This window comes from Schistocerca serialis, chromosome 6 (assembly GCF_023864345.2).
Source record: "Schistocerca serialis cubense isolate TAMUIC-IGC-003099 chromosome 6, iqSchSeri2.2, whole genome shotgun sequence".
In the NCBI taxonomy this organism is placed as follows: Eukaryota; Metazoa; Arthropoda; class Insecta; order Orthoptera; family Acrididae; genus Schistocerca; species Schistocerca serialis.
The window spans coordinates 335994374-336016173 of record NC_064643.1 but is presented as its reverse complement, the minus strand read 5'-3'; the positions used below and the strand labels follow the sequence as shown (position 1 = coordinate 336016173).

General features: G+C 43.4%; 1 protein-coding gene across 1 annotated transcript in view; it reads left to right on the top strand.

Moving 5' to 3' along the window:
* Positions 1–21800, top strand: part of LOC126484066 (probable beta-hexosaminidase fdl) — a 776181-nt gene that overhangs the window by 606611 nt on the left and 147770 nt on the right. The window contains exon 3 of the mRNA XM_050107427.1: positions 21554–21709. Coding sequence (XP_049963384.1) covers positions 21567–21709 — 143 coding nt within the window. The 5' untranslated portion in view covers positions 21554–21566. The remainder of the gene's footprint in view (positions 1–21553; positions 21710–21800) is intronic.

Sequence of the window (21800 nt, the reverse complement as noted above, 5' to 3'; positions counted from 1 at the left end):
GGAATTTGGGCTTCGTAGTGCGACATCCCCAACGTTCCTAGTTTATACTACTTGCTCGGCCATCCTAATTTAGATTTCATGGAATTCGCGTCATTTCAGGCGAAAGCTGACAGTTCCTTTCTTCCCCATACGAAAACACAATATTGTATGTATAGGAGACGATTATCTTCCTTATAGAGGCATCTTTTAGGTGACAGCAAACAAGTGCCTTCGGAAATGTCAGGCACACTGATAGATGATTAGAAGAATGGAACTTTTCCTTCTGTTTTTTGGTTTAGGGAGCTAACTGTGTTTTACAAATGAATTGAGTTTTTAATTTATTACTGCTACCGTAATTGCCTCTATTATTTCATGAGAATCGTAGGCACCTCTTTAATCTTACGAAGCACTGTCCTTCACTACTTCGTCCCTTGCTGAAAAATTTTCAGATTACGGTTGGTGCTATTATCCAATAAAATGGAAGTCCGGCGACAACAGCGAGAAACTACCGTATACACCATGTGGGAGAAAGTCCTGTACACTGTATGAACACTCGTATCTTACGCCACGACACACGGCAACTATAGGGACATTGTCACAGCAGTGCTACGCCAATTCTTACGCCATAAATAGCACTGGTCGATTTTCGGCTTTCTAAGAGTGTCATTCAATAAGCAGTGCCACACATTTTTTAAAAAGCCATTAATAAACATAGACAAACGCCCTTGTTGATGTTTAACATTTGATGTTTGTTCTGTGCGTCGGTGAAGTTACGAACCGTTCTGGCAGATGGCAGAGCTGTAGTACAGCGTCAAAATGGCGTCTACATAAGACTCAAGTTACAAGCAGCCTGCTGTTACTGAATTCTTGAGTGCAGAAAAAGAAACCGTGGTGAACAATAAACGTTTGGGCGCAGTGTATGGCGATGCTGCAGTTGATAGTACAGTTGGGCGAAGGGTAAAGAAAATTACAGCCTCAGGAAATGCAGAAGCAGAACTCCATGATCAGCCGCGTTCGGGACGTCCTGTCACAGCCACTGCTCCAGACGTGCTGAATCGTGCATATGCCATTATTCGTGCCGACCGCCGCATCACAACTCGACAATTGGCTTTACAGTTGTCGGTCAGCACTAAAGGTCCGCCTGCAATGATACTCTCAGGTATTCAAAGAGGTGAACTTGCTGGGTTCCACGAATGCTCACAGCGGGCCAAAAGATTCAAAGGAAGGCTGTTTCATCTGGATTGTCGGAGCGTTTTGAGACCGACGGTGAGGCCTTTCTCACAGATCGTTATGGGGGACGAAAGCTAGGTGCATCACTTTGCGCCGGAATCAAAAAGGCAGTCCATGGAGTGGCATCATCCACGGTAACCACAAAAGAAGAAATTCAATACAACCACCATCTGCCGGAAAAGTCATGGTGACACTCGTCTGGGATTGTGATGGTATCATTATCGTGGATGTGATGCCAAGAGGGTCAACCATGGATTCAGAGGCTTACGTGAAGACTCTAAATAAACTCAAGAACAGTTTCCGACATGTTCGATCAGACAAGAATCCATCAGAAATCTCGCTCCAACACGAAAATGCAAGCCCACACCCAAGTCTGAGAACCCGGGAACACATCGCCAAATTGGGTTGAACATCATTGCCTCACCCACCCTACAGTCAAGACACCCTCGGACTTCGTCTCTTTGGGCCGCTTAACTATTGTCTACTGGGAGCACACTTTGAAGATGGCGAGTGTGTCAATCACAGTGAAAACGTGGCTACACCTGCAGGACGAGAGCTTTTACCAGCGGGGAATACATATTCTTCCACAACGTTGGCGTACGGCCATAGAACTTGATGCAAACTGCGTACAAAAATAGGACATGGACAAGACGCGTTGCTGTATATTTTCACCAAATTCTCTTAATATGTTCTGAGAAAAAAGTGCGCATTACTCATTGAATACATAGAAAGAAGGATCCTTTATTGTATGATTATATGATAGCGGAACAAACACTGGTAGCAGTTACTTCTGTAAAATATCTGGGAGTATGCGTGCGGAACGATTTGAAGTGGAATGATCATATAAAATTAATTGTTGGTAAGGCGGGTACCAGGTCGAGATTCATTGGGAGAGTGCTTAGAAAATGTAGTCCATCAACAAAGGAGGTGGCTTACAAAACACTCGTTCGACCTATACTTGAGTATTGCTTATCAGTGTGGGATCCGTACCAGATCGGTTTGACGGAGGAGATAGAGAAGATCCAAAGAAGAGCAGCGCGTTTCGTCACAGTGTTATTTGGTAACCGTGATAGCGTTACGGAGATGTTTAGCAAACTCAAGTGGCAGACTCTGCAAGAGAGGCGCTCTGCATCGCGGTGTAGCTTGCTCGCCAGGTTTCGAGAGGGTGCGTTTCTGGATGAGGTATCGAAAATATTGCTTCCCCCTACTTATACCTCCCGAGGAGATCACGAATGTAAAATTAGAGAGATTAGAGCGCGCACGGAGGCTTTCAGACAGTCGTTCTTCCCGCGAACCATACGCGACTGGAATAGGAAAGGGAGGTAATGACAGTGGCACTTAAAGTGCCCTCCGCCACACACCGTTGGGTGGCTTGCGGAGTATAAATGTAGATGTAGATGTAGATGAACGACCCTCGCGTAATAACGCAATATTTCAAACGAATGCAAATTGTACGAATAAAAATTACTCCTTTTTTAAAAAACGTTTATTTGAAAAGGAAAAATTTGTTAAATTTCTTGTATCAACTTTATACCCAGTTATCAATAAAAGTCAAAAATACGTTTTATAACCTAGGCAAAAATACCGGTTATTCAGAACTAAAATATCGGTATCGGTTTTAACAGGTACCGGTTTTTTCCATCCCTAATTTCGATGAAAGGTAAAGCAGATAAGGTGAGTGGTGGGATCACGTCAGCGTGCCTGCTAGCAAATATTCAGTACGAATAGAGGCGGTCGGCTTTCAGCGAGAGGAAAGTGTCGGCCGGGGAACTTTATGAAGCGGCTGCTCGCGTGACTAGACTCCACCTAGTCCTCACGTGACCCGTGCAGACCTTCGGCCAGCTACTATTAAAGGGCGTCCGACCTCGCGCCTGACCTTCGTTGCTGAAACAGCACGCAGACAGGCGACCACTACTCAGATTAGCTGTTCTGCCGTCTCTCTTTCTATTGCTCCTGTCGCGTGGAAACGTGGCCTGAACTAACGCGGATTAACTAGGCGTGATCGCTGTGTAGGGTCCGGAAGGGATACGGTGGCTGATACGCAGTGATCAGTTTTCGTGCAAAGCTTTGGGAGAATTAGTTTGTTCGGAAGGGAAGGCCAGCAGTGTTTGCCAACTTTCGGCTTCTCTGCGATTACAGAATCGAGGCGCACACCCTGAGAAACTATTCTGTACAAATTCGGTTTTGGGTTACTTACAGCTTCATACGTTAACTTTGATATGCCTTACGTTTCGTTAATGGTCAGTTATTGTGACATTTGCGTGGAAGTAAGACACTGAACGAAATTCGAGAAAGTTTGCAATGAAATGTAGGAGTCTCTATGATTTTGCATGTGGTACACGTTACATAACACGTTGCGGAATATGAAATTTAACTTAGATATATGGAATTTTTGCTTTAGAAATGCGTGGAAGTTACTTTCACAAACCTCGGGGAAACTGGTCTAATGCAGCACATTCATTTGCGATTGCGCCAAATCAGCAATAAAGGCAGTGGAATATACACAACATTCCTCATATTTCTTAAACCGTTCCGGATATCGAAATGAGATTTTGGAAAACATCACGCAGAGAGAAGAGTATTTTCCCATACGGTTATTATGCAAAACTTCATTATCTGTCGTGTTATTCCACTAACTACAGACTCCTCCGATGAACGAATATAATTTTGAAGGGCCTTCGATAGCTGGTGAAACAAGAAATGCTATGGTTTAGAAACAACATAAGTGAGAACATAATAGATTTTTGTACAGAGGACCTCCTTTCTCATAAGCTACTGATCCTACCTTTCCTCAGTACTTCATTTAATAAACTTAATAACCCACTATTTCAGAATTCTCTCGCATCTGCGTCTTCAGTGTGTTAGCGAGGTGGCATTGTGTAAACACCACTGTTTTGGCTAAATAAACAAATTTTAACATCGTAATAAGAGATGTGTAGTTTTTATTCAAAATTCTCCACTCATGACGCTTATTCGAAAGTTACAAATGATTACAAGCTGGGCGAAAGTACATCGCTGCTGCTGTTGCATTTTCAGCGGAATTTTTCTTTCTACTCGTACTTAATAAACACAGCAGAGGTGACTGTAGATCCTTTTCAGTCATGACTAAGTGCAGGTGTGGAGGGCTCCACTCAATATTTACAAAAAATGTGAGTGTAGATTTCACTTTAGAACAGCATTTCCCCTCCAGCACTACGCATTTCCCCTCCAGCACTACGCATTTCCCCTCCAGCACTACGCATTTCCCCTCCAGCACTACGCATTTCCCCTCCAGCACTACGCATTTCCCCTCCAGCACTACGCATTTCCCCTCCAGCACTACGCATTTCCCCTCCAGCACTACGCATTTCCCCTCCAGCACTACGCATTTCCCCTCCAGCACTACGCATTTCCCCTCCAGCACTACGCATTTCCCCTCCAGCACTACGCATTTCCCCTCCAGCACTACGCATTTCCCCTCCAGCACTACGCATTTCCCCTCCAGCACTACGCATTTCCCCTCCAGCACTACGCATTTCCCCTCCAGCACTACGCATTTCCCCTCCAGCACTACGCATTTCCCCTCCAGCACTACGCATTTCCCCTCCAGCACTACGCATTTCCCCTCCAGCACTACGCATTTCCCCTCCAGCACTACGCATTTCCCCTCCAGCACTACGCATTTCCCCTCCAGCACTACGCATTTCCCCTCCAGCACTACGCATTTCCCCTCCAGCACTACGCATTTCCCCTCCAGCACTACGCATTTCCCCTCCAGCACTACGCATTTCCCCTCCAGCACTACGCATTTCCCCTCCAGCACTACGCATTTCCCCTCCAGCACTACGCATTTCCCCTCCAGCACTACGCATTTCCCCTCCAGCACTACGCATTTCCCCTCCAGCACTACGCATTTCCCCTCCAGCACTACGCATTTCCCCTCCAGCACTACGCATTTCCCCTCCAGCACTACGCATTTCCCCTCCAGCACTACGCATTTCCCCTCCAGCACTACGCATTTCCCCTCCAGCACTACGCATTTCCCCTCCAGCACTACGCATTTCCCCTCCAGCACTACGCATTTCCCCTCCAGCACTACGCATTTCCCCTCCAGCACTACGCATTTCCCCTCCAGCACTACGCATTTCCCCTCCAGCACTACGCATTTCCCCTCCAGCACTACGCATTTCCCCTCCAGCACTACGCATTTCCCCTCCAGCACTACGCATTTCCCCTCCAGCACTACGCATTTCCCCTCCAGCACTACGCATTTCCCCTCCAGCACTACGCATTTCCCCTCCAGCACTACGCATTTCCCCTCCAGCACTACGCATTTCCCCTCCAGCACTACGCATTTCCCCTCCAGCACTACGCATTTCCCCTCCAGCACTACGCATTTCCCCTCCAGCACTACGCATTTCCCCTCCAGCACTACGCATTTCCCCTCCAGCACTACGCATTTCCCCTCCAGCACTACGCATTTCCCCTCCAGCACTACGCATTTCCCCTCCAGCACTACGCATTTCCCCTCCAGCACTACGCATTTCCCCTCCAGCACTACGCATTTCCCCTCCAGCACTACGCATTTCCCCTCCAGCACTACGCATTTCCCCTCCAGCACTACGCATTTCCCCTCCAGCACTACGCATTTCCCCTCCAGCACTACGCATTTCCCCTCCAGCACTACGCATTTCCCCTCCAGCACTACGCATTTCCCCTCCAGCACTACGCATTTCCCCTCCAGCACTACGCATTTCCCCTCCAGCACTACGCATTTCCCCTCCGCCCTCTCCATGCATGCCCCACCAATTTGGTATCTACCGGTCACGTTGTTCTGCACAGACTCTTACCGAAGCATTCGTGTGACTTCACACTGTCATGTAACGCGCAAGATGGCTTACCTGGCGAGGGAGGACAGGAGCGGAGAAACTAAGGGTTTCCTCAGTCTGAAGGCTGTGTTGAACGCTACCTTACTAGGTATGGTCGCATTGGACGCATACACCCTTACCATCCTCCTGTGATGACACACTTCTGGGGTGACAAACTGTTATCGCCATATTCGTATTAAGGGGATTACAGCGTTACTAACTTTTTATGCTATCAAAGATTCCATAAAAGATGTAACAGCTATGTTGTTCTGGTCTTCAGTCCTGAGACTGGTTTGATGCAGCTCTCCATGCTACTCCATCCTGTGCAAGCTTCATCTCCCAGTACCTACTGCAGACTACATCCTTCTGAATCTGCTTAGTGTATTCATCTCTTGGTCTCCCTCTACGATTTTTACCCTCCACGCTGCCCTCCAGTACTAAATTGGTGATCCCTTGATGCCTCAGAACATGTCCTACCAACCGATCCCTTCTTCTAGTCAAGTTGTGCCACAAACTTCTCTTCTCCCCAATCCTATTCAATACCTCATCATTAGTTATGTGATCTACCCATCTAATCTTCAGCATTCTTCTGTACCACCACATTTCGAAATCTTCTATTCTCCTCCAAACATAGTTACGTCTGTTTCACTTCCATACGTGGCTACACTCCATGTAAATACTTTGAGAAACGACTTTCTGACACTTAAATCTATTCTCGATGTTAACAAACTTCTCTTCTATAGAAACGCCTTTCTTCCAATTACCAGTCTACATTTTATATCCTCTCTACTTCGACCATCATCAATTATTTTGCTCCCTAAATAGCAAAACTCCTTTACTGCTTTAAGTGTCTCATTTCCTAATCTAATTCCCTCAACATCACCCGACTTTATTCGACTAAATTCCATTATCCTCGTTTTGCTTTTGTTGTTCATCTTATACCCTCCTTTCAAGACACTGTCCATTCCGTTCAACTGCTCTTCAAAGTCCTTTGCTGTCTCTGATAGAATTACAATGTCATCGGCAAACCTCAGTTTTTATTTCTTCTACATAGATTTCAGTATCTACTCCGAACTTTCCTTTTGTTTCCTTTACTGCTTGCTCAATATACAGATTGAATAACATCGGGGATTGGCTACAATCCTGTCTCACTCCCTTCCCAACCACTGCTTCCCTTTCATGTCCCTCGACTCTTACAACTGCCACCTGCTTTCTGTACAAATTGTAAATAGCCTTTCGCTCCTTGTATTTTACCCCTGCCACCTTCAGAATTTGAAAGAGTATTCCAGTCAACATTGTCAAAAGCTTTCTCTAAGTCTACAAATGCTAGAAACGTAGGTTTGCCTTTCCTTAATATAGCTTCTAAGATAAGTCGTAGGGTCAGTATTGCCTCACGTGTTCCAATGTTTCTACGGAATCCAAACCGATCTTCCCCGAGGTGGGCTTCCACCAGTTTTTCCATTAGTCTGTAAAGAATTCGCGTTAGTATTTTGCAGTTGTGACTTATTAAACTGATAGTTCGGTAATTTTCACATGTCAACACCTACTTTCTTTGGGATTGGAATTATTATATTCTTCTTGAAGTCTGAGGGTACTTCGCCTGTCTCTCACATCTTGCTTACCAGATGGTAGAGTTTTGTTAGGCCTGGCTCTCCCAAGGCTGTCATTAGTTCTAATGGAATGTTGTCTACTCCCGGGGCCTTGTTTAGACTTCGGTCTTTCAGTGCTCTGTCACTCGTCACGCAGTATCATATCTCCCATTTCATCTTCATCTACCTCCTCTTCCATTTCCATAATATTTTCCTCAAGAACGTCGCCCTGTATAGACCCTCTATATACCCCTTCCACCTTTCTGCTTTCCCTTATTTGCTTAGAACTGGGTTTCCATCAAAGCTCTTGATATTCATGCAAGTGGTTCTCCTTTCTCCAAAGGTCTCTTTAATTTTCCTGTAGGCAGTATCTATCTTACCCCTAGTGAGATAAGCCTCTACATCCTTACATTTGTCCTCTAGCCATCCCTGCTTAGCCATTTTGCACTACCTGTCGATCTCATTTTTTAGACGTTTGTATTCCTTTTTGCCTGCTTCACTTACTGCATTTTTGTATTTTCTCCTTTCATCAACTAAATTCAGTATCTCTTCGGTTACCCAAGGATTTCTACTAGCCATCGTCTTTTTACCTAGTTGATCCTCTGCTGCCTTCACTACTTCATCCCTCAAAGCTAACCTTTCGTCTTCTACTGTATTTCTTTCCCCCATTCCTGTCAATTGTTCCCTTATGCTCTCCCTGAAACTCTGTACAACCTCTGGTTTAGTCAGTTTATCCAGGTCCCATCTCCTTAAATTCCCACCTTTTTGCAGTTTCTTCAGTTTTAACCTAAAGTTCATAACCAATAGATTGTGGTCAGTCCACATCTGCCCCTGGAAATGTCTTACAATTTAAAATCTGCTATAAGTGCAGATTTTTATACTCACAACTGTGCGTTATGTAATGAACAATACATCAGTATTTACTTCATTTGAAGACTAATAATTATAGCTATTACGAGTAGTACGTTTTTAGGTTGGTTAGTACCTCAAAGTAAAAGTCGCAAGAGAAAGCCATTTACGCTTATTTTACGCTGGACAGCAGGTCGGGTGTTGAAGTGTGGACGCCTGAACGTAAAACAAAAAGTTAGGCATAGAGAAAAACCATCACGCACTGGAGAGTGTGCATATTAGGAGATTAGAGTCCTCCCGTGTGACTGACCTTACCAGTTAAGTCCCATAAGATTTCACACACATTTGAATATATTAGGATACCACATTTAGAAACAGCTGCATTTAACACCCATTAAACCCTGAATAAGGAACTAAACAGATTATTAAACTATAGTTTCTGATTTTTACCTGTGTTGCGAGGGTGGACGAGAAATGAATGATACCACAGTATTGATGTATTGTCGGTAAATTGTGTAGAACGTGATTGCTATTAATTCAGAACTTCGTAATTCTCGGCGAGATAGCGGTTTTCGTTGTAAGGTGGCTGTTCGTGCCAAAGTGTGAACGATGCTTCGGTGACGGATACGCTTGAGGTACCAGAGAAGTGATCCTTATTGTTAACAGAATGCATTGCATGTCAACTTCACATACTTTTTTTTTGTTTCTTCGAAACAGTGCTAAATCACCCAGCAGTGAGAGTTTTTCTCAGAAGACTGGTTTGATGCAGCTCTCCAGGCTAGTTTATCCTGTACGGCTCCCCCCTTCATCTCTGAATAACTATTGCAGCATGCATCCACGTGAATCTGTTTGATATTATGCTTCCCCCCCCCCCTACACACACACACACACACACACACACACACACACACACACACACACACACACACACACACACACACACACACACACACACACACACACACACACACACGACCGAAGGAGGACTCGAACCTCCGCCGGGACGAGCCGCATAGACCATTAGTTATTCGGCTTAGCTATCTAATCTTCAGCGTTCTTCTATTCCACGAAATTTTAAGTGTTTCTATTTTCTCCCGGTGTGAACTGTTGTTTACCATCTGTTTCACTTCCGTATAAAACTACACTTCACACATGTACCTTCATAATTTTCATTAACATTTAAATTGTTAGATGTTGACAAACTCTTCTATTTCAGAATGGAAAGCCAATCTGCTTTTATATACTCTACCTCTGTTTTACTTTTCTTGATGTTCATTTAATAATCCTTTTGCCGCCTCTGAAAGATTTAAAATGTCGTCGGCAAACTTCGAAGTTCTAATTTCTTCACACTTAACTTTAATTCCCTTTCCAAATTTCTCCTTTGTTTCCTTCACTGCTTGCTCAAAGTACTGATTGAATAACATCGGTGATACATAGGCTGCAGTCCTGTGTCTCAGCTTCCTCAGTTATTTCTTCCCTTTGGTGTCTTCAGACTCTTAAGACTGCAGTACATTCTTCTTGAAGTTTGATGGTACCTCTCCTGTCTCGTACATCTTGCATCACCAGACGGAATAGTTTTGTTGTGGTTGGATTTCCGAATCATATGAATAGTCCTGAGGGAATGTCATCTATATAGGAGTCCCTGTTTCCATTTAGGATTTGTAGAGCTATGTGAAATTCTTCTCTCAGTATCGCATCTCGTACCTCATCTTCATCTACTTAATCTTCCCTTCTAACATTGTCATAATGTTCATTTCCGTTGTAGAGCTCCTCTATTTACGCATTCCACATTCCCCTTCTCTGCTTAGTACTAGTTTGACATCTAACCTTTTAATATTCATACAGCTGCTTTTTTACCTGCAAAGGCCTCTTTAATTTTCCTATTGACTTTATGCATACTTCCCCCTGTTATACAAGCTTCCACAGGATTGAATTTGTCCTCTACCATTCCATCTTGGCCATTTTCCACTTTGTCAATCTCAGTTTTCAGATCTCTATCTCCTTTCGCCTGCTTTTTTGCATTTTTGTTTTTACAACTTTCATAAATGAAATTCAATATTTCCTACGATATCAAAGGATTTCTATTAGTCATTGAATTTACTATGATCACTATATCTTCTATCAAAGCTTATACTGTATTCCCTACTACTATTTCAGTTAAACGTTGTCTAAGGTTCCACTTGAAACTCTCAGCAATCTCTGGTTCTTCCAACTTATCCAGGTCCTGCTTCTCAGTTTTCTACCTTTCTGCAGTTTCTTCAGTTTTAATCTATGGTTCATAACCAATAACTTGTGGTCAGTCACGTCTGCCCTGGAAACGTCTTAGTTTAAAAAATCGGGTTCCGAAATCTGTCTTACCATTATATAATCAATCTGGAATAATTCAGTCTCTCTCTCTCTCTCTCTCTCTCTCTCTCTCTCTCTCTCTCTCTCTCTCTCTCTCTCTCCCCCCCTCGCATGTAAACAATCTTTTTGTATGACTCTGAAAGTGTTAGAACTGAACAGTGTGATTTAATTATTGCTATCAGGTGGGTTCCTCTTTCAATCCTCACGCCTTCCAGTGGCCAAAAAAGCGGTGAACAGTGTTAAAGATTTGCATCATGGTAGCAGAACTGCTGCGTGACTTCGTCGCAAATGAAACTGATTTTTGAAATTACGCTACGATCCAGTTTCTCTTGGTTTTCTTAGTCTGCAGCCTTCAGCTCTCACGAATCACAAAGGCTCAAGCCTAACAAATAATCGAGGAAATCTGTCGGCCCCGAGCGCCTACGGTACAATTTGCCACGCAGTGACAATCTCCCTCCGAAATTTTTTAGCGAGTTACGTCAACCAGTATGGCGTCGTACTCAACTATTCCGTTGTTTAAAGCGCTGCAAGTTAGTCGTATAAAAACTATCCTCTTGAAGAGCTAATTAATTTGGTTGAGAGTAGTGGCAACGGAAACAATTACAGAAAGTGCATGAAATGCACTTCAATGTGTGTTTTCTACCAGAGCGGTAAGTTTTCCTTTCGTAATTTTATTTTTCGATAACAGTTCCTGGCATGGTGCATTATCAAGCGGTACATTTACGGGAATTAAGCATTATTTATGGTCAACGGCGTTATTTTTGCGTTCTCACATTTGTGTAACCGTCATACAAACGGATTTTTTAGCAGCTGAAAAGTTACATCGTATATATGATAAAATAAAATGCCAGAGACCTTAAAGACCATCTTAAATCTTCCACGTGAAAATGAGCCATGCCCGAACTATAAGCGGAGAAATAAAATGACAAAAATAAATTTCAGATCTGGTGAAGTATACACATATCCAATTAATTACATTTATCGAAGCTGCGGAAAAGCAAATACAAAAAATTCATTACTCGGTTGTGTGTTCACGTACTCGTATTTGCACACAATTTCCCGACTCGAAACTTCCTCCAAACTATTGTGCTCCGAAATTAATGAAAAAGCGGCGCACCACAGGTTTCGTTTGTGGTAAACAAATGAAACATATTACACGAAAAGAGTAGGGAATGTTAGGTCGCATTCAGGTGTCAATCTGAAAGAATCGCCTCGGAAAGTAGAGCAAGGAATGTGGCTGTTCATGAGGTCAGCTCTGCGTTCTAGAAGATGTAAAATATTTGTACAAAAAATCAAGGATGCATATTTTCGTAAGTCAATGAATTTTTGTAACTTTTCTCGAAGAAACGCAAAGGTTTTTTAGGTCACAGATAATGTTTGACAGACGAGGCATGTTTAAAATTTCTACAGTTATTTCTGTTCCAGAAATAAGTGATACTAGAGTGATGAGGGCCCAGATATAAGACGTGCCTTTACGTAGTCTTAAACCTAGAGGTGTGTTGTGTCCGGCGAATAAAAATACTTCTTACATGAAACTAACATTTTGTGTGCAAGAACAATATTCACAACCTTTCTTACAAAGCTAACAGAGGATGAACGAACCTACGAACATTTTCAACAAGACAGTGCTGAAGCGCCCCATGAACACTGCGTGAAATTTTTAAGTAATATCCAGATCTGCAGTCTCAACGGTCTCCTGATCGTTATTTCATGCTTTTGTTTTCCTCAAAGGTAAGAGTACCTGAATAAGCCGCCTTCTATAGAACTGAAGGATGCGACGAAACAATCGATATAATCACTCGTGAACTACGGAACTTGTCGGAAATTCTGTTCAAAAGGTGAGGCATGTGTTACTAGAAATATTGCCTACTAGATGAAACAAGTGTGCAGGTAATGAACTTGCCTGCGCATTGTGTCTAACCTTCAGGCACATGCTTTTCAGGCGCGGCAAGATTTTAACATTACACCTTTTGTGTATTATTGTCATTCATAATGTCTACACACTTAGTCTAATTTTTAAGTTATTTCAAATATTCGTCACATTTTATGAATGTTTGCCACAAATTTATCATTATTATAATATCAAGATGCAGTTACATGATAGTTTTCAGTTTTTGAAGAACTATGTTCAGATCATAGCTCGTAATGCAGCTGGTATCCCAAAGTGCATTGTGTATGAACAATGATAGCTACCAGTTGCATTGGGAGCTATGATCTGAAGATGATTGTTAAACAGCTGAAACCAATTATTTAACTGCTCCTTTGTATTACGATCCAGACAAATGAATTTATCCTCAACGATGTCAATAAGATGTCTACCACGGATGACACGTCCCACAAATTTCATGAATGCAATAATCACTTACGTGAGGCCGCTGATACGTGGTTAACTTCGTAGCATACTCGCAAAACCGTTGTGAATCTGTCTGAATTAAATGTTAACGCCTCACATTAGGTACCCTCCTGGACAAACAGAATGCCCTGCAGTATATAGGACGTCAACAGGATGTTTACCCTGGTTCTGAACAGCCATTACTATTTACTTACGCAGTATATCTGAAATATCCTGTTTTTAGTGTGTTTACAAACATCGTTTAAGTTTCCACGATGGAGTGTTTGTTCATGAATCGCTTGCGAGGAACGGAATCATAGTTCAAAGCGTAAAATGGTGACAGCAGTGCAGGGAGCAGCTCAGTTTTTTGTGGCTACGAAATCTCCATGCGTGACGCATCGTTGACTCAAGGCAACTTATGGGAAAGTGCCACCAGATGTCAGGTTAAGGCATGAATGCAAATTCTTTTAGATACTGGTATGGTTGAAACTTAGAAAAGCAGAAGGCCTGCAGAAAGTGTCGAAAACAAAGGGGAAGTGTTCACGCGTTCTCAATCCAAATCACTGAAACGAACAAGAAGTCAGCTCAAAGTACCAAAGCCCACAGTGCACGGTATTAAGCGAGCGACAGCAACTGCATGTAGGGTTACTTAGTTCCGATTTTTTTCAGGAACTGAAACATATTGAACAACGAGAAGGAATTGCCAAGAACATGTCATTCTTTATTGAATATTATGAAAATTTCTAGCAGTAAATTTCGTTTCATGGTGTACCGCCGCTTCGTTTCAGTGATGTAAATAAACGCACGATTGTGCCTAGGTTTAAAAAAGCCAAGGATTTTGTGGGTAAACATAAGGCACTGCCCGACGACCAGTCTATGGTGTGCACTAATGCACGACAGTTATCTGCCAGTTCTTGTTCCATGCTACACCCCAATTCTCTAGAGATTGGGACCCATCTGGGACAACCACCGCATTGGGTAATACATCCGGGAGAATTTTCTTGTCGGTGGATTGGAACGGATACTGCAGTCCCATAGCCACACAGATCGTCAGGCATTACCCATTTGATTTCTTTCTTGGGGATACATTAGAACCAAGATTTGTCGCCTCTGTACCGGACACGTAAACGTTGAGTGAACGTATCGTGCAAACTGTTAGAAATTTCATACTTCAATTGCTACAAACTAAATGGCGAGAGGTAAGCACTGTTTAGTAGTTTTTCGTGTCACCAATGGTGCTCACATAGAGGGTGTTAAAGGGAATTACAAAAGACCGAAAATTATCTGCATCGACGTTGTGACCACTTTAAATAAGGGTAACCATTCGGGACATCCTGTATTCGACAAACTTGATTTTTTTTTCTTTGCTGGCTAATTTTAACGTTACATTCTTCTAATTTGAATTATTGTATTTTTCCCGTTAGATCTTGGTTATCTGTTTACCAGATATAAACCAGTCATTAAGAAAGTTGGAAGTCCAGACGATGACTACTTTCAGTTTAAACAACTATCACCCCTTTACCAAGACCTCAAGTCTCCTTTTATGAAATCAGTTTAGTTGTTTCAACTGCTTGATTGTTTTTCGTGAAGATATTAGAAGGTGATTAACAATAAATGTTTAGATTTGCTGAATACATTTCTTTTTAATGCCTTAAAGAAAGCAAAGTTCAGACATTTATCTATAAAGGCTACAAAACTTATTTGCGAGGTCCTTACTGCCAAATCACCTAGCTAGTGAAGCTCCCCACCTCGTACTGAATTACTAAAGTCTCAACTGACAAGGCTCTAGTCTCTGCTTGATATAATGCTTACCAGAATTAAAACTAAAGTTTCTCAAGAAATTTCTATATCTAATAGTTTTCCCGGTGCTACTTTAACAGTAATAAAACATAATTTAGGTTCTAATTTGTCGTGTATTTTGAACTGATAATAGCGGATGTAATGTTGGTATTGTAAAGTAATACCTAGCTTTGCCACAAGCTGGTACTAACGTATCCAACTCGGTACATAATCGCTACTGCCAACCTTCCCTCGATCGGTAAAATATCAGTAGTATTGTTTGTATTTTATTGATACCTGTATACTATATTCATATCAGTGCTCACTAGTCATAATGCCAAGTGTTATAGACGGTCGCTTCTCCCCTAGAATTAATATTCTTATTGCTGAATGCGTGGCTTTCTGCGTGCTAATGAACATCGAAACTGCGACATTCCCATGACTAAAATATTGAGACTTTGTAACGCTCAACAATGAACTGTTGATAATGAAACTGTATACAACAGACAAGTCACTTAGGAAATACTTCCATGGACTAGTTTAAATCCCTTCAGGCTCCTCCTCATGAGGCATACAGAGTTTACATAATCATAATCAAAGCGTGATGATGTGCTCTGGAGGTTGCTTCACTATAGCAAGGCAGGAAAAACTTCAGTATCTCGGCTTGTGTAGTAGGTCCATATTAAATTGGGTCGAAAGTTGAATTTATTTAATCTGTAAACCACTTGGAGTGTCGTGAACGATTTGAAAGCCACTTCCGTGAATGAATTACTTTTCTTTCCACTTCTGATCGTTCCGGACCGTAATTTCTACGTATTTTACGGTTGTTAATGTTTGTTGTGATTTGTAGGCAATAGTATCTCCGGCACTGCAGCATGGGCAGCGTCGTTCCGAAAATAAAGTTGCAGCTGTCTTTCCGCGACCGAACTAAGTACTACCACTCAATATTTGTTACTGTTATTTCATGAAGGCAGTCACCAGAAACCAGCCTATATAGTACACAAAGATTTTCGCTCCAGGATTTAAAATATTCGAGTGATGTTTCCTGCACTAGGTTACTTGCACAGCTATCTGTAGTATACATGGTGTTGAAGAAAAGCAGGTTGTAGTGGTTAAAACTAGAGTAGTAGTTTCTGTAATATTGTGCGGAAGCCAGTACTGTTGAGATGTGGATCAATCTGTCCTCAGTCCCATCTGTGTTCCACAGTACACACTACACGCAATGCTGCATGTGGCAATACGTCCTTCAATCCTTATTCGCAATGAATGATGCCCTCTTCCAAAAACACCTGGCTCCATCTGGATTGCGTTACATGCATTGGTCACATGCTGCTGTAACGTCTGGATATCGACAATGGGTTAGGGCTACACCAACGTCTTTAAAGGTCCCCCATTGCCACAAATCCAAAGGATTCACGACCGTTGAACGTGGAGGCCATGCTGCCGGATTTCCTCGACCAATCTGTCCCACCTGAAACGTTGCGGTGAGGTACTATCGCACGATCTGTAGAAAGCAGGGAGGTGTCCCGTCGTGCATAAGCGGCAGTCTTTCTTTCTACAAGGGCAACGTTCGCCATTAGCACTGGTAATTCATTGTACAGAGATAGGTGATACAGAGCACCTGGTAACCTGTTCGGTCCTACAAGTTTGTCACAGACAATTCCTGACCATACACTGAAACAGAAGCAATCCTGGTGCTTCAGCTGCAAGACTGCTCACATATTTATGCACATCTACTTACTCGTGTGTGTTGACAATTTACTATGCCATCTTGTCAATGGCGCCTCATCTGTAAACAAAATGCAGACCGTGAACTGGGAGTCTTAAACGGTCATACCTCAACAGGTATTCCTCTCTGTACATATCTTCTAGTTATGACCAGTACTACCAATCATAAATACGTGAAAATGTGGCAGCGTAATAAAAAATAACATTAAATGTGTCAAAAAATGGTACTTAACTTTATAGTAGTTTAATGTGTGGCTCTTGATGTCCTACAGCTAATGAAATGAAATTTAATTTTGCTGTCTTTCGGTAGTCTATCGTCTCGTCACTAGAAATGAATGTAATGTTGCAGACACACTCCTACTGGTACTGGTTCTCCGTAAATAGCGATTGCTAAGTCAGAAGGTAGCTTTCGGAGTACTGTGCTTTGCTGCAGTGAGCAGGCTGCAGGCACTGAACTGATGACCAAATCGTAACTGTCGGAGTGTATGCAGCGTGTAGTCTTTTGGTGCCAGTTGGCGGGAGGATTTCCAGGTCCGCCAGTAAAAGATAGATGCAAGGTAGTCTGCAGTTGACAGGGCTCCTTATGGCGATCGTCCACACCATTGGCGGCCGTTTGCGACACACTCGAGGAAGTGACACAGAAGCAGGGAGAAGTCCAGATTTCTGAGCGCCAGCTGGAGAATGCTGCGGGGTACCGAGTGGTGCCAGGCTAGTTTGACTGTCTGGCGATGCCCTTTTGCTCTATTTGTCGTCTACCTCTTGCTTGGTAGACAGGGAGTTGTAAATGTGAGAGGATATTTCTAAACGATTACAAGCAACAATTATCGAATAATGTACAGAGGGTTGTGCATAACCCAATAATGTAGGAAAATTAAGAACAGTGTAAACAATACGCACTGACGATGGCACGAAGGTGCTGAAACATGTTTGAGTTTAAACAGGGTAGTCGCTTCAGACAACACCTTTATTTCGTGAACGGTTCGAGGTATCCAAACAGTTTTCCAAAATTGATAGCACTGTCTAACATGACACACAGACTGGTTTTCATTATCTACTGCGATAGCAACGCGCCAAGATGCTAGCGAGTGACACATCTGTGTATGGTATCGGATGAGTGCGAATACTATAGTTTATATTGATTTGTAACGTACTTCTCACAGTACAGAGCGTACGTAGTGCGGTAAAAATTGACAACTAAAAAATAACACATGATACTGCTAGGCCTACAACTTTGCTTCCGCCGTTTTTTCTCGAAGTTAGAGGCTTTATTGTGAAAAACTTACAAAAAATGATTCACAGTATTGACCATCGCTGGCCACTACAATCTCCCATCTTTCGGATAGCATACGAATCCCGTGTGGAAGAACTAGGCGTCTTTTGTGGGGATCCATGAATCGATTCAATTTTGCCCTTGTTCATATGATCGGAAGTGCTGGTCAGCCAGACTGTATGCCACTGATCGAAAAACGTGGTAGTCAGAGACAGCAACGTAAGGATAATAAGGTGGGAGTGATAGGACTTCTCATTTCAACGTTTCCGTGTATATTTAACGGGTTTTGCGACATGGGGTCGAGCACTAACCTGCTGCAAAATTGCCTTTACGTATCTCTCACTGTATTGCGGCCGTTTGTGTTTCAGTGCTGGGCTCGAACGCATGAATTGCTTTCGATAATGATGTCCCGTGACTGTAGTCTGTTTCAGTAGCTACGAAAACTTTGTCTTCCACCGCTATGCCAGTGTTAGACACAAAATCATCGTTCTTAAGGCGTTGAAAACATTCTCACGTTCTTCCACTAATAGTTACCTCACCAAAAGTCTTACCGAGCATTTTAAGAGACGCAGACGTCTTCATGTTAAAACAGAAAATTAAAACTTCCCGCAAATAGCGAGAAATGGGTACGTAAGTTGTATTTAATCAAGAATAACCTTATGATTAAATCACAAATCGACTAATATTTTTATGGCATTATGTTTACAGATGTCTAAGCTTATTGTATTACGCCTATGACCAACCACCTGAACCCCACTTGCCGCTAATGCCGTCTATTGCAAAATGGCGAAAGCAAAGTTGTAGACCTAAGTTTCTGAAGGACACTGAGAGGTACAGAAGTCTAGATTACAGGACAGTTTCTTTACAGTTCTCTTACAACGGAGGACACCTATTGAAGAATGTAATTTTTCTTTAATAACAAGAAATTGTCAGTAAACACTAGATCTGATCTACAGAAAGACGTCATGTATCTGCCTTATAATGCGAAGTTTTGACGCTACACTCCCAGCCAAATCAGTGAATGTGGAACGTAAGACACCGGTACGAAATGTAATAACTACTTTATCTAACGTACCTTATAAGCTACCCCACAGTTCGCTGAAGAGAAAATTGCACAGACGTCATAACGAAGCGTCAAAAAGCAGTAACTGTTTTGCAGCACGGATGTAACAAATTCCACAATTGTTGCTACGTCTGAGCTACGAACGGCAAGAATCTTAAACATATTCGCTTTTAAAGCAAAAGTAATTAAATTTACAAAAATATTAGTGTAAAGTCGAATGAAGTCTAAGAATGGGCGAATTTTTGGACCCACAATTTTTTTTTGTATATGTCAAGGGAAGTCTCTATCATAACAGACAACAGAAATATATGCTTCTTGTACATGAAAATGTATTTACATCGCCTCTTACTACGTCAGGCGCTCTGAGGACGGACTTTGAACGTCTTAGAGCAGCCTGGGAAACGACACTTACTATGGGTTCATGGATTAATGAGGTGTCTCCATATCCGTACACGTCCATCCACTCGATGCAAATTGAAACGAGTCTAGTCCGACCAGGAAACAGGTTTCCAGTCAACAGTCCAATGTCAGTGTGGACGGGCCCAGGCGAGGCGTAAAGCTGTGCGCCATGTGGTCATCAAGGGTACTAGAGTGAGCCTTCGGTTCAGAAAGCCCATATAGATATTTCGTTGAATGGTTGGCACGCTGACACTCGTAGATGACCCAGCATTGAAATCTGCAGCAATTTACGGTAGGGTTGCACTTCTGTCGCGTTGAACGATTCTCTTCATTCGTCGCTGGTCCCGCTCTTTTAGGATCTTTCCTAACCGCAGCGATGTAAGAGATTTAATGTTTAACCGGATTCCTGACATTAAAGGTACAGTTGTGAAAGGGTCGTACAGGAAAATCCCCACTTCATCGCTACCTCGGGGATGCTGCGTCCCATAGCTCGTGTGCCGACTACAACACCAAACTCGCTTAAATCTTGATAACCTGCCACTGTAGCAGCAGTAACCGTTCTAACAATTGTGCCAGACACTTGACGCCTTATATAGGCGTTGACGACTGCAGCGCCGTATTCTGCCTGTTTACACATCACTGTATTTAAATAGGGCTGCGTTTACCAGAGTCTTTGGCACTTCAGTGTAGTTTGCGCGTTGTGAGCGAGAGAATATGAAAATCTCGCGCCTGGTGTTCGAAGGACAGATAAAACATTGCGGGTTGGATAAAACATGGGTAGGGGCAGCAGGTATCTACACTACTGGCCATTAAAATTGCTACACTACGAAGCTGACGTGCTACAGACACGAAACTTAACCGACAGGAAGATGATGCTGTGATATGCAAATGATTAGCGTTTCAGAGCATTCACACAAGGTTGGCGCCAGTGGCAACACCTACAACGTGCTGGCATGAGGTCGGATTGTAGCCTATCGCGATTGCGGTTTATCGTATTGTGACATTGCTGCTCGCGTTGGTAGAGATGCAATGACTGTTAGCAGAATATGGATTCGGTGGGCTTAGCAGGGTAATACGGAACGCCGTGTTGGATCCCAACGGCCTCGTATCACTAGCAGTCGAGATGACAGGCATCTTATCCGCATGGCTGTAACGGATCGTGCAGCCACGTCTCCATCCCTGAGTCAACAGATGGGGACGTCTGCAATACAACGACCACCTGCAAGAACAGTTCGACGTCGTTTGCGGCAGCATGGACTATAAACTCGGAGACCATGGCTGCGGTTACCCTTCACGCTGCATCAGACAGGAACGCCTTCGATGGTGTACTCAACGACGAACCTGGGTGCACGAATGGCAAACATCATTTTTTCGGATGAATCCGGGTTCTGTTTACAGCATCATGGTGGTCCCATCCGTGTTTGACATCATCGCGGTGAATCCACATTGGAAGCGTGTATTCATCGCCATACCCGGCGTGTATTCATCGCCATACCCGGCTTGATGGTATGGGGTGCCATTGGTTACACGTCTCGGTCACATCTTGCTCGCATTGACGGCACTTTGAACAGTGGACGTTACATTTCAGATGTGTTACGACCCGTGGTTCCACCCTTCATTCGATCCCTGCGAAACCCTACATTTCAGCAGGATAATGCACGACCGCATGTTGCAGGTCCTGTACGGGCCTTTCTGGATACAGAAAATGTTCGACTGCTGCCCTGGCCAGCTCTTTCTCTAGATCTCTCACCAATTGAAAATGTCAGGCCAATGGTGGCCGAGCAACTGGCTCGTCACAATACGCCAGTCACTACTCTTGAACTGTGGTATCGTGTTGAAGCTGCATGGACAGCTGTACCTCTACACGCCATCCGAGCTCTGTTTGCCTCAATGCCCAGGCGTATCAAGGCCGTTATTACGGCCAGAGGTGGTTGTTCTGGGTACTGATTTCTCAGGATGTATGTACCCAAATTGCGTGAAAAAGTAATCACATGTCAGTTCTAGTATAATATATTTCTACAATGAATGCCCATTCGTCATCTGCATTTCTTCTAGGTGTTGCAGTTTTAATGGCCAGTAGTGGAAATGCGTTTGTGTGAAGTTGCTCGGTGCTAAGTGTGGACCCGCTCCGCTGTGTTACAGGGAGGGCTGCCGCATGTCGCGGCAGCGGCTGCTGTGGCGTCTGCTGGGCGCCGCACTGGCGCTCACGGTCGTCGGGCTCGCCGCGCCGCCGCTCTTCCGGCTGCTCGTCTCGCCGCACGGCACCGCCAACTCCGTCACCGGCCGCCGCGTGTACAGGTCAGTCCTACACGCTACTCTGGTTGTACTGGGCCAACACTAACAACAGGATGTATCGGGGGTGATGGGGGTGATGGGGGTGATGGGGGTG